Below are 17,156 nucleotides of genomic sequence, written 5' to 3' on the forward strand. Positions count from 1 at the left end.
AGGGCCTGGTATTTTACATAGAATCTCAACTCCCATCCTTCTTCTTGACCAGTAAGATCGGGCTAGAAAAAGGACTCGCACTAGGTTTGATGATCCCTACCTCCAACATCTCTCGGATCAACTTTTCATTCCATCCTTTTGAATCTGAGGGCAACTGGCCTGACACTAATCAGTGACATCTCCTCTCTCAAGATGATAGCATGCTCTTACTCCCTTGTTGATGGCAATTCTTGAGGTGGTTGAAAAACCTCACCAAATTCTGCATTGCATGAAAAATGTCTTCCTCTTCCTCCAATATGACCCCCTCTAAGATCTGAAGCTCCACCAAAAATTCTCCTCCCACCTCCTGTAGGATCCTCACCATAGTTTTAAGTGACACCATTGCTTTGGATAACCCTGCATCATTCCTAATCATCATTCTCCTTTGCTCCACTACTAGATCTTTTGTCAGTGCTCCTCAATTAACCTTGGTATCCCTCAAGTTTGTAGCCACTTCATCCATAATATGACATCTGTGCTTTCCAACTCCAATGGAAGGAAGTCCTCCCTCACTTGTACTCTTGTGCTATTAGAACCACTCTACATACTCCTCTGCTCGTCTCCATCTTCCCAGTGTCCATCATCACCCCATAACTCTCTGTGTCCACCAAATTATAAATTGATCAACGATCTGGTTGGAGATGAAATTGTGACTTTCTCCACTGTCTATCAACACCACTATCTCCCTATCTGTTATTTCTCCTTTCACTTTCATGGTGTGATTTAGAATGAATCACACAATGGAATTTAAGGAGACCGCTGTCATGTCAAGATGTAGCTCTTACACCTCTTATATCACTACCTCGCTCCCACCTCCCTTCTCAGCTTACTCGTCCTGATCCTTCCTGCGTCAGAGCAAAGAACTGCTTATAGAAATCCCCTCCCATGCTAGTTTGTAAACGTTCGAACAAGCAGTCCTTGAACTCTCTCCAACTTTGTATAGGTCGCCTCATGTCTCTCCACTAACAAGCCAATGTCTTCCCCTCCAAACATAGGCCAGCTGTCGCCAGCCTCTCTTCCTCCGCCAACACATTGACGACGAAGTACTTCTCCACCTTGTATATCCACCCATGTGCATCATCTCCTTCAAAGATAGACATCTTCAGCTTCCTTACCCTCGGATCACCTCCATTCTCCTGATTCTCCAGAACCTCCCATCCCCCCCCCTCCCCCAAACCCCCACACACACACAGAGTGTCCTGATCCTCCCTTATACACTTATACCCAAATCCTTATTCAAAATTCCCCATTCTTCTTTCAAAATCAATACTACTCCACTCAAAATCAGCACCCCTCCTCTCAAACCCACTATTCATCTCCTCCATAGAAATAGGTTCTAGGGAGGCATCCCATCCTCTCTCCAAAATCTCTACCTCTTAGATTTCCCGTATCTTTATTGGATTTAGGTTTTCACCACTTCCTTAGTCGACGGTGGCTCACATTGCCTCCTATGACATCGTTTTGGGTTGGGCATCAAGCAACTTCCTCAACATTTCTTTCAAAACGGCGAACTTGCCATCCATCTTTTCATGGACGGATGAAAATTGATTTTCAAATTTTGATATCTTCTCCATAAAATCTGATTTTAATTGTCATTTCTCTCTTTGCAATACTTCCATTTTTCCTCCTGCTATAGGTACCCTGAATCAAGGGCTCTGATACCAATTTATAGGAAATACTCCAATAGAAAGTGAACTCTCTTTGCTGAATTTGAATTTAAGCAAACCCCAAATAGTAAAAAGAGACAAGATTCAGGTAGAAACTCACAAAAGAACATTTTAATTGATTATTGGAAGAAAAAAACAAGCAAAGATATAATGGATCTTCAATTTGAGCGGAAGATCCGGCTCTCCCAAACCCTAGCCGTCCACTAGAGTCCCTCTTTCTCCTTAGAAAAAAAAAAAACTTAGCAAAATATTCAATAAAACTAACCCTATGAGACAAACCTACTAAAACATACAAAAATTCTCCCCAATCCTAAAATTGTCCCTCAATTTGAAATTCTCTCCTAAACTCTTTAATTTCTCATTATTGTGGTTGTTGGACCCCATCCCCATAGTGGGCGGCAATTGCTAGGGTAGAACCTCTGTTCCTCCTCTGGTAGAGGTTTCGCCTTGGTAAAATAGGGTCTGTCCAGGATGGACCGACTAGACCATTCTAACAGGACCATATCTAGTAGATGACCAATCATATCATCTTTCATAATGATTTGACTATTCAATCGTGTACAAAGATCAAATGAATAGTACTTTTTGAAATTTTGACGTTCCCATTGATTGATGGACCGATATTCTTATATCACACCATTGAGATCGAACATAACATTGCTAGGAGTCCACTGACCATGACAAATCATCTATTGTAGTTTTAGTGATCAAGATTGGGGATCAAGAAATATGGACTTTTGAATTGAAATTCAGATTACAACTTGATAATTATGAGTTTTAATTTTGAAATTATTTGGAGAAGTTTCTATTTAAAATTAAATTTATATTAGGATAATTTTGATTGAAATTATCTTTATTTTGAAGTTATCTAATTGGATATTTGTAGATAAGGTTTCTCTTTTTATTTTTGGAGTTTGTCTAGGAAGTGGACACGAAATATCCATGTTGTATTTGCCTATAGTAAGTTTTATTTCCTGCATTGAATCAATCGGTATTCCTCCAAAAATTCTTTCATAGTTCTCTTCCAGTTGGACCTTCTTTGCACTTGATCTACAGGCACTGCAGCAAAACATCGTTGTTGTGGTTTTCAGGTATTACATCATTTACCGAACTGAGAGCATCCTTCTGTCTCTATTTTCTCTTAAGTATCCAGCCACTGCTCTTTATTTTTATGCTTGGTGCTGCTGCCTTCAAACTGTCTTATTTCTTTTGCAGTCTTGCAAATTGTCCTATTGCTGCCTTGCTACTATCTTACTGTTGTCTGTCTACTGCCTTGCTGTTGTCTTGCTATTGCTGCTCTTCTTAATTTCAAGCCAAAATCACAGCCTTTGATTGATTTATGCAATAATAAGAAGAGGTTGTTTGTGGATCAAATAATATCAGGTATTCTTTGCGCACGGTTCAAACAAAGAGGATATAAAGATAAGAGAAAGTCACTTCTTATCTGGAGTTGCATTGGAAGCCAAGAAAGAGGCAAGAGAAGAAAAAACTATAATGCACCTACGCTTTTTGTATCAAAATATGTAGTATTTGGCATATGCATGATACAACAAGCTTCCAACATGCTGCCAATATGGGCCTAACGCATGTTGAAGACGTCATTATAGTGCCCAAGTAAAAATAATAAATAATTAAATGAAATAAATATTAAAAATGCGCATCAAGTGTTACGTGAAATAGTGATGCTAGAATGGCATAACTCCATAAGAGTGGAAGACTAGTAAGCTTTAATTTTGAAAGAGACAAATGAAGATGCCTCTAACAATTAATTTGTTTGGTTTGCCCCTTTTGTATGATGCTTGTTTTACGTTTCTTTTACAAAAAAAATAAAATTTATCATTATAGGAATTAGACTGCATGCATTTGATGTTTATTTCATTTGTGCAATTATTATTTCATACTTTTGTTTCAGTACAGGTTGTTGTTCTATATTTTTAGTAGTAAATGTATCACATATTTGTGTCATATCATACTAGTGTCCCTGTGTCAATATTAGAGCAGCTTGGGCAAGAAGATCAAGAAATCAATCAATGCCCAGCAACAATTATAATACTAAATCTAGCAAAATGAGTGGCTACATTGACGAAATACATGATTAACATGATGGTGTGGGTACAAATACAACAGATGTTACGAGTAGTGGGCCAAGTTGCATTCTTCCTCCCATACAATTATGCAAATATGGTTTCAGAGTATGCAAGAGAGGATATAGCTACCACTAATGAAGGAAATTCAAAGTAGAAGCCAAAATGGAGATTATTGGAGACACATTATCACGGTGGAACACCCATCTAAAGTTGATGGCCATCAAAAGGTGACCAAGGGATATCCAAGCAATTGATACATCGAGAGTTCTATTCGATGGAGCATATAGATCAATGGAAAGTGGCATACTTTGAGATAACACTACGGGCTATCATTAAAGGAGACTCTGTAGAGTTCTAATGCGAGACAGTCACTTTGGATATTTGAGTTTTCCCTCTCTTGAACCGATCTCCCGCTCACCTGAGGAAAAAAAAAATTCTCTTAAAAACCCATTTCATTCCTTAAACTCTCGCCTCATCAATTTCTTGCGTTATACCCTCTCCTCTATTGCCTGTCAGATCGCCAAAAGGGAGCTTTGCCTCATTGCATGTTGCTTCGATCTGAACTGAGAACAAGAGCTTGCGTGAACGAAGGTAACATCCTACTTCACCTTGCTATCTTACAACAAGCTTGAAAAAAGCATGGATTATGTATACCATCTTGATTTCTTCTTCATAGAATGAGGACAGCACACTTTGGGGGATCTGTCGGTAAATCCAATAGAAATTTTAAACCAATTGCAAAAATTTGATTAAGTAGGGAAGAAGAAGACTTACAAACAAAGAAGCTTCATAGTGTATTGTTGATTTCTTCAAAGAAAAAATGGTATTTAATTATTTTGTAAACTCAAAATTTTATTCTGAACAGATATATTTTTTATTTTGATAATTTAAATTTTCTTTGACAAAAAGTTTATGAATGTGGGGTCAATAAATTGTAGTTATGTATATACCTATATGCTCTCATTTGTGAGCTTTTATTTCACATCATTTATCTTTTTATACTAACAACTTTATTTTATTTTATTTTTTAAACCATCAATATCGACCCCAAGCATAAATAAAAAAGGTTGAGAAATTTTTAAAATAGATAGTTTGTGCCCCCACAAGAAAAAAAAATCCTGACTCCACCACACGCAATGACTCATAATGCGATGCGGTGCACCTCGAGCTTCATTTTCATGACAGGCATGGGGAGTTAAAATAGTGTGTGCTAATAGCATATAATGTGTACCCCTAGTAGCGCGCACTATTTTAATTTATATGATTTATTATTTAAATTTAATATTAATTAAATATATAATTTATTATTATTTATATTTGTTTCAATTTGCATTTATTAAGGCATTAGGGCATCGAGACGGTCTCTCAAGGCTCACAATTATTGGCTTTGCTTCACACACGTGCACTCGAGGGCTCTTAACTTGTCGAAGAACAATGCTCTTGGTTTTGACGTATGCTCTTGCCTTCGACTCACTTTCAAGCTTTGCTTCACGCTCGTGAGTTGCAAGGTCCATAGCTCTCAGCTTTAACATTTTCGTTGCTCGCCTCAGATGAAGGCTTCAACTTACTTGTTTCTCTTGCCTCGCACGAAGGCCATGATGTTCTCGGCGCCATACCTTCAACACTCGAAGCTTCCAAGGCCTTGACAAAGGAGAAGTGCTCTTGGCGATGTTCTCACTGCTCTGGCCTTGCACGTAGCCTTTGCTCTTGCCTTGCATGAAGGCTATGACATTCTTGCCATTCTTCTTTTTATGCACAAAGCTTCCAATGCTTTGACTCTAGGCTAGCGTGCTCTTGACATGAGATTTATCTACAGTTTGTTCATGTCCATTTTTTATTGGTTTAAGTTGTCTCATGAGTTATTTCCCCATGTATTTTATTTATGCTAGCTGGTATATTTTATTAGTATTTTATATTTAATATGTTCGATCCTATTTTGATTAGTTAAAGTTGTATGCACGAATTATTTTTTTCACATATTTGGTGCATGTGAGGTGGTGTGTTTTATTAATATTTTATATTCAAATGCCTTATTTAACTATATTTTTTATTATTTTGTGTTATGTTTAAAATAGCATGCATTATGTGCTGTGGCTCTTCAGAGACCTTTGCATTTTGGTGTTATTGATCTTTGATAAGTATGGTGATGCAAATTTATAACCTGATAAAGGAACGATACACGCCAAATTTATCGTTGTATGAAAACTTGATCATTAAGATACACTCTAACAACATGAAGATGATCAAGGAGTGGTTAAGGCATTATAATTATACAAGTGTACCTTTAACAACTTAGACATCCGGAAGGAGGAAAGTTTATCTTTTAAAAGAGCAATGGGGCAGTAGCTGCTTAAAGTAGATAAGCGTCCATTATTGAGGATGAAACTTGAAGCACTCTTATGCCAATTTAAACAAGAAAAGGCTAAGAAGAAATTAGTGCCTGTCAGTTTTGTTAATTTTAAAAGAGGAGATACTACTATAAAATAAGTCTCAACAAACACACCCAAGGTATGACTTTGGGATTTTGCAAGCATTACCTAAAGATAAATTGCTATCAAAGCTTCTTGAACTTGGAAGCTCTCAAAATAAATTTCAAAAAATGTTATAGAAATCTCCCAAAAATTTGTCGAACACAATAAAGTGGCATAACTGAGAGATTGAAAAGTTAGCTTTCACCTACCTAAAATTATGATTTCAAGGGAGTGAAATCCCCTTAAAATGGGGTCCGGGATCTGCTATCAAATATAGTAGATGATCAATGAGATCGTTTATGATCATAATTTGGGCATCAGATCATGGAAATATCCAAGAAATTGTGTTTGTTGAAGTTTTAACAATTTTTTTAATTAATGAAGTTTGTTGGTGCTGATTTTCATATTGGATTGTTGAGATCAAAGAGAGCATCATCAGCAGTTCACCAACGAAAGTGATTTGTTAATGTGAAGCCTGGTGATCAAGATCAAAAGGCATAAAGTATAGATCATTGGATTAAAATTTTGATTCAATAGGATAAAGATCTAGAGTAATTGATATTTGGTGCATAAATAAGTCATGACAAAGGGTTATTTACTATCACATTTGTCTTATAAAGTATGCTTGGACATCACATATGCTTTTTTCAAGTTTTGTCCTTTTCTATAACATTAATTATAACTTTATGATTGATTATAGCATAACATTTTGTTTTCGTATTTTTTTCATGCAAATTGCCACAATAGTTCTCATCAAATCTGATATGTATATTTGTGTATAAAGAAGTTGTAGGACATGGAAGATAGTTTTTCTTACATCTACCCTAATAAAATATTAAGTTGGAGAAACCACAAGATATTGAGTGGACGTTCTAAATTTTTGAATTTGACCAATGCATATAAATTACTTTTTTTATATAGCATAGAAAGTGGCATGAACTATGTTAATCAATTGATGACACATTTGTTCCAATATCGTATAGTTAAAAAAATTTGTTGATGTAGAAATATTAAGTAGTTGACTTTAACTTAAATGCTTAAGTTTTTGGATTGAAAATGGGTTTAATCATTGATATCTTGCCCAACTTCAAATCTTTTTGTCTATGCCAGTCATTTGGGATAAAGTGTTTCATATGATTTATGGTTCCAATGGGTATTTGGTTATCTCTACCATACTTAAGGCTTAAGAGTGAGCAACTGCATGAAGTTTTCACATGATTGAGAAGCTCTTGGTTCATGCTACTTCATGGTGTTAAAAAATTTTCATTTAATGGGAATTGATGTTTGATCTGGAGGGCTCTCATGTGAGGGGGAGATTATTAATTCTTGTTAGAATATTGGGTTTGTCCCTCATCAAAAAATTGAAAAATATGTTGGTGTAGAAATGCAAGTGATTGGGTCTCACTCATAGATTTAAATTTTTGCTGAAAATGAGTTTGACCATTGGTGCTTTTCGTCCCCCTTTGGTTCTCTCTCTAACGGTTTTGACTGATGCTTAATGTTCTGTATTTATTGTTTCTCTCATGCTTGTTCTTCATGTCATACGTTAATAAGCAACCACATTCTCTATTTTTGTGTATCCTTCCAAGTTAACCCTAGTCCTTTTTTTTTTAAATTCAAAATCGATATATTCTTTTGCAACGATGAATTTCTAACTAGCATTACCACTGTTTTTGAAGTTCCCATTAATTCTTGTTGGACATCTGATGATTGCAATTGCTATTTTAGTAAAGTTTGATCTTTCCTATTTATTTACTATTTTTAATTTTGATATTCATGATGACATGATGTCTACTGGTTCAATCTTCATTTGTTGTGCATATTGCTGAACCCGTTGGCCCTGGCCAAATTAGGTGGAATGCCAATACTGTTTTCCATTCACTAAACTTTTGCATGTCTTATTATAGTCACCATTCACCAATGAAAATATGACATTTGTTAATTGCAGGATGACTTGGATATGTCTCCTGTTGATATTGATGATGCTCTAATGATTGAAGAAGATGACGTCTCAGATGATGAAGAGGATGATCATGATGAGGTAACTTGCTTTTATTATCATTTCGCACCAAATGATGTTTAAGGGTGCTGTGTGTTTTTAGTCAATGATTACTGTTATGGTTGCAGCTGTTCATGTTTTTCAGTTTTTACATGTTTGGTTTTGTTAAAGTGCTCACTGTGTTGAGAAGTGTAGGCTTTAACAAATGACTCAGTTAGTTTCTTGTCCTTTTTTTTCTTCATTTGTTTTCTTGAGAAACTGTCTTACCATCTTTTGTGTTCTCTCAGGTGCTGAGAGACGATTCTCTTCCTGTCTGTACACCTCATAAAGTGCATGATGTGAAATTAGGAGATTCTGCTGATGAATTGGCAAATGCTCCTTCAGCAAGTGACGGTCATACACAACTTCCTGCTTCTACGAATAAGATTGCACAAGCTAGAGGTTCGGAGTTGGCTGAATTGAGAAACATAAGCACACTTAGCTCAAGAGGTGCACTGTCATTTGCTGCTGCTGCCATGGCTGGGCTTGCATCTGTAAGTGGTAGAGGAATCAGAGTTGGTAGGGAGCGCCGTGGACTTCCACATGGAAGTAGTGTTCGTGAGCAGTACAATAAGTTGATATTCACAGTTGGCGGTAAACAATTGAACAAGCAGATGACTATATATCAGGCTATCCAACGCCAACTTGTGCTGGATGAGGATGACGATGACAAATTAACTGGGTCTGAACTAATGCCCACTGATGGAAGCAGATTCTTAAGTGATATTTTTACTATAACTTATAAGAAGGCAGATAATCTGGCTGAATCTGCTCAAGGAGTGTCATTATCCTCAGATAAGTCGTTAAAACCGGGTTCTGCTTCAAATTCAGGGTGGAAGCAATCATCTCTTCTTGATAGCATCTTGCATGGGGAGCTTCCTTGTGATATTGAGAAATCAAGTCCCACATACAACATTTTGGCATTATTGCGTGTGCTGGAAGGTTTGAATCAACTAGCTCCTCGTCTAAGAGTTCAAAAAGTGGCTGATGAGTATGCTGATGGAGAGTTAGCTACTCCGGATGAATTATATTCATCTGGTGCCAGAGTTCCTCCAGAAGAGTACATAAATAAAAAGTTAACCCCAAAGCTTGCACGACAACTCCAAGATGCTCTTGCATTGTGTAGTGGTAGTCTTCCTTCATGGTGCTATCAATTGACAAAGGCATGCCCTTTTCTTTTTCCATTTGAGACAAGGAGACAATATTTCTATTCTACCGCTTTTGGACTATCTCGAGCGTTGCATCGTTTGCAGCAGCAACAAAATGCTGAAAATACTGGTGCCGCCAATGAAAGAGAGGTCCGTGTTGGTAGATTACAACGGCAGAAGGTTCGTGTTTCAAGGAATCGCATATTGGAGTCTGCTGCAAAGGTTATGGAGATGTATTCAAGTCAAAAAGCTGTTCTTGAAGTAGAATATTTTGGTGAGGTTGGTACTGGATTAGGTCCCACACTAGAGTTCTATACTCTTTTAAGTCATGATCTTCAGAAGGTTGGACTTGGATTATGGAGATCTAACTCATCATTTGACACATCTGCAATGGAATTTGATGGAAAGGAAGCAAAGGAAGCAAATAATTATGATGCATCTGATGAAGAGAATACGGCTCAAAGTAGGGATTTTATTCATGCTCCTCTTGGATTGTTTCCTCGTCCGTGGCCTCCCAATGCTGATGTTTCTGAGGGTAGCCATTTCACGAAAGTCCTCGAATATTTTCGCTTGCTTGGTCGAGTGATGGCAAAAGCTTTACAAGATGGCAGGCTCTTGGATCTGCCACTTTCGACAGCCTTTTATAAGCTTTTGCTTGGTCAAGTATGCTACTTGAGTTTGAATCTACATTTTGTATTCCGATTATTTTGATAATTCCCTTTTGGATTTCATTGTTGGGATTTAGATTTGTGTTTCTCCGTGCTCTTGCAGGAGCTTGATTTGTATGACATTCTTTCATTTGATACTGAATTTGGAAAGATTTTGCAAGAGCTGCAAATCCTTGTTAGCCGGAAAAAGGTTCTAGAAACATCTGGGAGAGGCAATCAGAGGGTGACAACTAATCTTTATTTTCGTGGTGCTCCAATTGAAGATTTATGTTTAGACTTTTCCCTTCCTGGGTATCCGGATTACATTCTTAAAGAAGGAGAAGAAAGCACGGTGGTGAGTTTTTTAATCTACAGTGACATTTCGTCTACTTTGGCAATATGCTTGTATTATATTTTGCTTCTTGTTTGTAGGTTAATATTGACAACTTGGAAATGTACATTAGTTTGGTGATTGTTGCTACAGTTAAGACTGGAATTATGCGGCAGGTGGAAGAATTGAGAGCAGGTTTCAACCAGGTAACTTGCTACCCTTCATTGATTCTCTTCATATCTTCTTGATTTCAGTTGTAAGTTTATTTGTGTTTTCGGATGCACTTTTCGCTAGGGGAATACTATGCATTTGTATATTATGTTTTGTTTTAGCAGATCACTGGAACTTTCCAGTTAATTTTGCGCCGTGTCAATGTAGTTGTACGTTTGATTGTTGCTTTTGGTATTGATTGGAAGTGTTTTTACTATTATCATCAAACTTGGCTGATTGCTAGAAAACATATGGTGCCTAAGACGTTGGCCATTGGTATTTCCTCCCTTGAATATCTATTTTTGAACTTTGATACCGTGTAGACTGTTTGTTTGCCATCTGGCATGCAATATTAAATTTAGAGTTATAATAGCCATTTGGAGAAGGTTGGCTGAAGCTTCTGCGAAGTTTAGTTATATTTGAATCTTTTTATGACAGTGGTGCATTGTTAGAGATTAGGATACCATTGATATGTAGCCGCTTGCCAATCTTAAAACTTTGAGAATGGCTTTAGACATGTGTTTCTTAAGCTGTGATAATGCTGTGTCGTTATTGAGTTTTGCTATGTGGTAGGTGAGCTGCTTTGCAAGAGATTACAAACCTGATATGACTTGGAAGCAAAATCAACAAATTAGTTAAGAAGAAATTGCAGGAACACTAGTATGGGGGCTGATTTATGATTACTCCAATAATAATGAAAGATACAATTGATGTACTATTAGAGAGGTAGATCAGCTCTCTCATAAACCCTAACTGCCGCTTGGAACAACTTCAAAAAGAACTGCAACAAACACAATCTCATAATGAAAATAAAATAACCCAATTAACCCTAATATAATCCTTTCTACTTCTCTCCCAAATTTGAATTCAAATCAGTCCTTTTTCTCTAAATAAAACATTTCCTATTTCAACTAAGTCCTTTTTCCCTAAGTAAAACATTTCCAAATTCAAATCAATCCTCTCTTCCTGAATTAAAATCTTTCTAAACAACCCTTCATTTATTCCTCCTTACATAATGAATAATAGCTCCCCTAGGCCCCACAAAATGGGTCAATCCTCCCCCTCTTGCTGCCCCTGGTTCCGCCCAACCACATGGTTGGTTCGGCCTAGGTTGGGCCGACCGCCTGGACTAGTCTTGGCAGGCCTAACCGGGCTGGTTTTGGCTGGGCGTGTCAATACTCCTCTTAAAGTTGCACCTTATCTTCAATGTGGAAGGATAGGAACTGTCTCTTGATCATCTCGTATGGCTCCCATGTGGCTTCGTACTCCTTCAAATCCTTCCACTTTAGTAGTACCTCTTGTGCTCTTGTTTCCCCTCAGCACACCTTTTCTACTTTCAAGGGTTTCAAAATGACCTCCATGTTTTCTATTAAAGTCGGGGGTAGTAAAGACGGTGTGTGATCTTTTATCGCACGCCTTAGCTACGGGATATGAAGTATTGGGTGGAATGCTGACTGAGGTGATAATCTGAGTCGATAGGCCACTGCTCCAATGCGTTACAAAACTTCATAAGACCCAAAGTATCGTGGGGATAATTTTTCATTCCTTCTCCTAGCTAGTGTCTGCTGCCTATAGGGTCTCAGCTTCAAGTAAATCATGTTTCTTGGCTCGAAATGTACTTATCTTTTGTGCTCATCATCCTTCCTCTTCATGATCTATTGAGCCCTCAACAGATGTCTCTTGAGCTCTGCGTATATTATGTCCCTCTCTTACAAGTCTTGATCTACAATAGATGTTAGTGTAGTGCTATGCCTAATGTTTAAAATTGCGCAATTGAGTATTGAGGCATTTTTCGTTCGTGAGACAAGGCGTAAGCCTCAAGGCGTTTTGAGGCGTAAGCCTTAAAATTAGAAAATTATTTAAAATCAAATTGAATATTTTTTTAATGTAATAACCAAATAATATGTTAAAAGTGAACATAAAAAAATAAATGGTAATATTTATGAGTGGGAGTTTATATAAGTTAAGGATTTGTAGGGAGATTTTAGATTAACAGGTAACCTTAAACAACAAATCTCTATAACTATAAGGTGGCGAAGTGGAAACCTTATGAGCCTTAGAAAAAACAAGAGAGGATGAGGGTCAGGGAATTTAATTGAAGGAGCCAATCAAATTAAAGGCTATTCATAATTCTTTTAGTGTGTCTGATGCCCTAAGCATCCTTCATAAATTGAGTTGAGCTCAGCCTTTTGGATTAACTAAAAATTTATTCAAAATCTTCAAGTATGCAGTTGCATATTTGGGAGAATATATTTTTATATAATTTTACTCCCGTTAGACTTTTTCCTTTGTGGTCCATTCATTGCTTCTCAACTTTATTTATTCAATTTTTTTTGTTTTCTAGCTTGGACACTTAAACCCGAATTTCATTGATAGCCAGATCAATATAATTAGTTTAAATGAAATTTTACAATATAATTAATTTAATAGAAATCAATCAATTACTAACTTATTTATCCTTATAATTTTATGTTTCTCATAGTTCATTCGTATCAAAACTACATTCAAGTTATGAAGCTTTGTACAAATAATAGTTGCAAGGTTTGCTCTTTCTTTAATGTTTCCCTTCCCATTTACTTTCTTGTTAGAATATAGTATTATTGTTTTTCTTACTATATTTTGCTTAACCTGTATCCTTAGTCAATCTATAGCAACTCTATTGAAAATTAGATTTTGTTGTTTTATTGAAAACTTCTTTTATCCTCATAAAATTGATAGTGGTTTCCTATGGTCCAATCACAATTGGGTTGTTATAACAGATCACTTCCTAGTGATCTCTTCACCAATTTTGCCTACTTTTTCATGATAATAAGGTTAAGTTGAGCATATGAAGTTCTAGTAAACTTTCATATTTTGGAACACGACAAAATGTAGATCTGTCCCGTAAAATTTGGGTCTATATTGGCACAATTTACATGAAATTCAATTCATATTTTGTAATGTCATTTCTATAATTTGATTTTAGAAGCCGAGACGAATCTAAAACTTTTGTGATCCAGGCCTTACGCATGTTCTATAACACCTAAGTTTACTGTAATTTTTTATTAATCTAATATGTTCCATTGCTTGTAATATACGTGAAGAAAAATAAGAAGAAAATGTGGGGAAGTGGGACTGGTCATAGTTGAACTTATTTTTAATTCATTTGACTTTCTCACAATTTTGGGAGGGCTTGGGGCTGGCAGTGGCCTAGCCTCTATCTAGATTTAAGAAAAAAACTTATATAGCTGAGTATGATATAGAGGATTTATTTTATAATCCATTATATTTATGTAAATTATAGAAGCTTTTGTGCCCCCTGAATTTAAGGTAAACCTTTTCACTCTTCTCATTTGAAAACTTGTTTCTTCCATTGCTTGTTGTTTGGCCTATTGCATTGCATGTATTATTTTAGTAGTTTGTAGCATAGGCTTGTTCTCTAATCAGTGCACTTTTGTTTTGGCATTTCCTGGTGTTTTTTGGACAATTGATGTGTCCATACTAAGCGTTTCCAAGAGATCAAATCAATGATTAGTTATAGCGATTGTTAGCATTAGTTCCAGTTTAATTCATTGAGCAAATATCTGTTTTCTTTCGAAGTTTTTCATTGTTGCACCAAAAAAAAAAACATCAAAATTGCTGGTGATTTCTCTTCTGTGTTGTGCAAGAAATACTGGTGGTTCTTTTCCCTGGTAACCAAAGTTTTGTAATAACTTGTTTATGTAGGCTGACTGTATGATGCTAATAAGCAAGCCATATCGCATGTTTGGCATGGTTAATGCCACACTTTGTCAGTTAGTATTTACTGCTATAATGATTTTACTTGCACGCAATCTTATTATTGCCAATGTGAAAGAGCTGCTGTTCTTATGGTGTTTCCTAAAATACACTCAGGTCTTTGACATTTCCTCTCTGCAAATTTTTTCTCCACAAGAATTGGATCACCTCATCTGTGGCCGTAGAGAATTGTGGGAGGTAATTTCACTTTCTGGTCATCTTGTTTTGTTTTTTTAAAACTTGCAATTTTATTTTTTTGGCCTAAACCAATTGGAATTGATTGAATTTATGACTTTGTTGATCATAGCCTGAAACAATGATCGATCATATTAAATTTGATCACGGATACACTGTTAAAAGCCCTGCAATTACCAATGTATGCAACTTGTAGCTTTGACAGTTCCTTTGTTTTTTTTTTTCCCAAAATCATTGTGGATCAGCTGCTCATTTTATGTTGATCTTTTTCTTAGTTGCTCGAGATAATGGCAGAGTTCACCCCAGAGCAGCAGCGTTCTTTCTGCCAGTTTGTTACTGGTGCTCCTAGGCTTCCGCCTGGTGGCTTAGCTGCACTAAACCCAAAACTAACCATAGTGAGGAAGGTATTTCTATGTTATAGCATATTTCAGAGAGTTTGATTTATTCTACACATTAAAACGTTTTTTTTTTAAATAAGATACACAAATACATTATGAAATGTATTTTAAGTGATGAAATGCACTTAGCAATAAGAATTGATATTATTATTTTTACATTATGAAATGTATTTTAAGTGATGAAATGCACTTAGCAATAAGAATTGATATTATTTTTTTTACCTGTTATATTCAGTTTCTCTTTGTTTGATAAATAAGAACTTTTCAAATAAGGTTACTTTTCTTAACTTTTCTCTGCGGTTGCAGCATCCCTCAACAACTACAAATACAGCGTTAGCATCAAATGGAACAGCAATATCTGAATCAGCAGATGATGACCTTCCAAGTGTTATGACTTGCGCAAATTATCTCAAACTTCCTCCTTATTCTACCAAGGTCTCTATTAAACCCTTGATCTTTATTTTTTTTGAATTTTCGCCTCTTATAATATTTTGTTGGCCTTGCAGGAAATTATGTACAAGAAACTCTTGTATGCCATAAATGAAGGGCAGGGTTCATTTGATCTTTCCTAAACCAAAGGTACCAGCGAAGATTTAGCCTTGCTATTGGAGATGATTGCACATTTTTGCAGCCTCTGAGCCCCCGTAATAATCCTGGAATCCTGATTTCGTTCTAGTAATGATAGGCATTTATCTCAATTTAGCCTAACTTATTTTTTTCTTTTCTTGTCATCTCATGCGATGCAGGTGAAAAATAGATTACATAAGAGTTATTATTTCTTCAAATCATGGAAGGTTGGAAAGAGAAAAGGCCGCTCTATGAAAAAAGTCTGTAAATAAGAAACAAAAGTTTTTGTTTTGGTAATTTTCTAATTATAAGCTTGGTTGGGCTCAGCAGTAGCTACAGGTTCATTCTTCAATTTCATTTCTGACTTGTGAGATTGGGCTGATAGAATTTGGAAGATATGATATGAAATTAGAACGTTGAATCTTTTTTTATTGATCAATAAATTCTTTGGAGATCCAGTTAAATAAAGATAAATACAATATTTTATGCTTACAGTATAATGTGATCAATATTTTTATGGACAAAATTTTGTTCATTAGATTTTTATGCATCTACCATGCCCATTCTAACATGATATTGGACCAGATATTTTATCCCTTTCGATGGCATCTGAAGCAGCACCGCCCTTCTTTGTGCTGTGGTGGTCGCCTCCTTGCATGAAGCAGCTGTGGTGGAATAAGGTAACTGATCTTCACTGTTATGGCTGTTCATAATATTGTGAGTACTGTCAAAGCTTTGGAGTAACAAGTTTGCTTTAGCTCTAATTTAAGATTGAATTATTTATATTTCAAATTTTGATTGTTTTTATTTAAAATATAGGGTTGTTTCCCTTCTCTCACATTGAGGGGATCAATCATTTGAATATATATATATATAATTCATTTACTTAAATTACAAAGATTTTCTTTGGTTGGTTTTGTGTGTTTTTGGAGGACTTTTCAACCGGGCATGAAACAAATCTCTGGCTTCACATCAGCCTCTGAATGTAGAGAAATTATTGTGTGAAATTTGGATGTAGCTTTATATTTGGATTCTAATTAAATGAAGACACGGAGCTCTAATATGGCCCTACCTAGTCCATTTGTATACACACTGTATATAATTTATACAAAGTGGGTATACAAGAAGAATTTTTAAACTTTTTCGGTCAGGCCGGGTCATTGGATCATGCTAGAAAAAAATTCACTTCATTTAATTGAAAGTTCAAATGTAGAGATATGTTCTTACTCTGAATGTAATAATTTCTCTTAAATGTAGGTCCCATTTTTTTCCCAAGTCTTCATTCCCTTTTTTAATCTTTAACCCAAAAAAAAAAAAAAATAGATTTATAGACCTATTTGATGGCATGCAATCTATAAATGTATTATGCAATATGATTTTGTTATATTGATATAATCAGAAACAACATTTTTTTTTTTTGGTCTTAAACATAAAATAGATAAAAATAAGAAAAATATTTTTTATTAATTAAATGAACTTTAACAGGACCTTCAAAATCTGACTTGAATCTACAACACTTGTACATTAATTGATTCGACTTTGATACCTATTTGAATATGAATCCCATGATCGTTCAAAAGCATTTCAGATTTGAATGATTTT

The 17,156-nt window shown here is 35.7% G+C and overlaps 1 protein-coding gene across 3 annotated transcripts in view; it reads left to right on the plus strand.

Moving 5' to 3' along the window:
• LOC110112852 (E3 ubiquitin-protein ligase UPL3-like) overlaps positions 1–16,046 on the plus strand; it is a 34,265-nt gene extending 18,219 nt beyond the window's left edge. The window contains exons 9-18 of one of the 3 annotated variants that reach the window (XR_002305091.2): positions 8,213–8,305; positions 8,551–10,113; positions 10,222–10,452; positions 10,530–10,634; positions 14,512–14,592; positions 14,702–14,770; positions 14,865–14,993; positions 15,294–15,422; positions 15,494–15,631; positions 15,734–16,046. Coding sequence is in view for 1 of the 3 variants with exons in the window: in XM_020845215.2 (XP_020700874.1) it covers positions 8,213–8,305; positions 8,551–10,113; positions 10,222–10,452; positions 10,530–10,634; positions 14,512–14,592; positions 14,702–14,770; positions 14,865–14,993; positions 15,294–15,422; positions 15,494–15,559 (2,466 nt within the window). In the remaining 2 variants the exon portion in view is untranslated. Of the gene's footprint in view, positions 1–8,212; positions 8,306–8,550; positions 10,114–10,221; positions 10,453–10,529; positions 10,635–14,343; positions 14,412–14,511; positions 14,593–14,701; positions 14,771–14,864; positions 14,994–15,293; positions 15,423–15,493; positions 15,634–15,733 lie in introns of those variants that run through there. The other 2 variants (XM_020845215.2, XR_003699463.1) reach the window with 2 other exon arrangements.
• Positions 16,047–17,156: the final 1,110 nt, after the last annotated feature.

Source organism: Dendrobium catenatum, unplaced genomic scaffold, assembly GCF_001605985.2.
Source record: "Dendrobium catenatum unplaced genomic scaffold, ASM160598v2 original_scaffold_27042, whole genome shotgun sequence".
NCBI classification, from domain to species: domain Eukaryota; kingdom Viridiplantae; phylum Streptophyta; class Magnoliopsida; order Asparagales; family Orchidaceae; genus Dendrobium; species Dendrobium catenatum.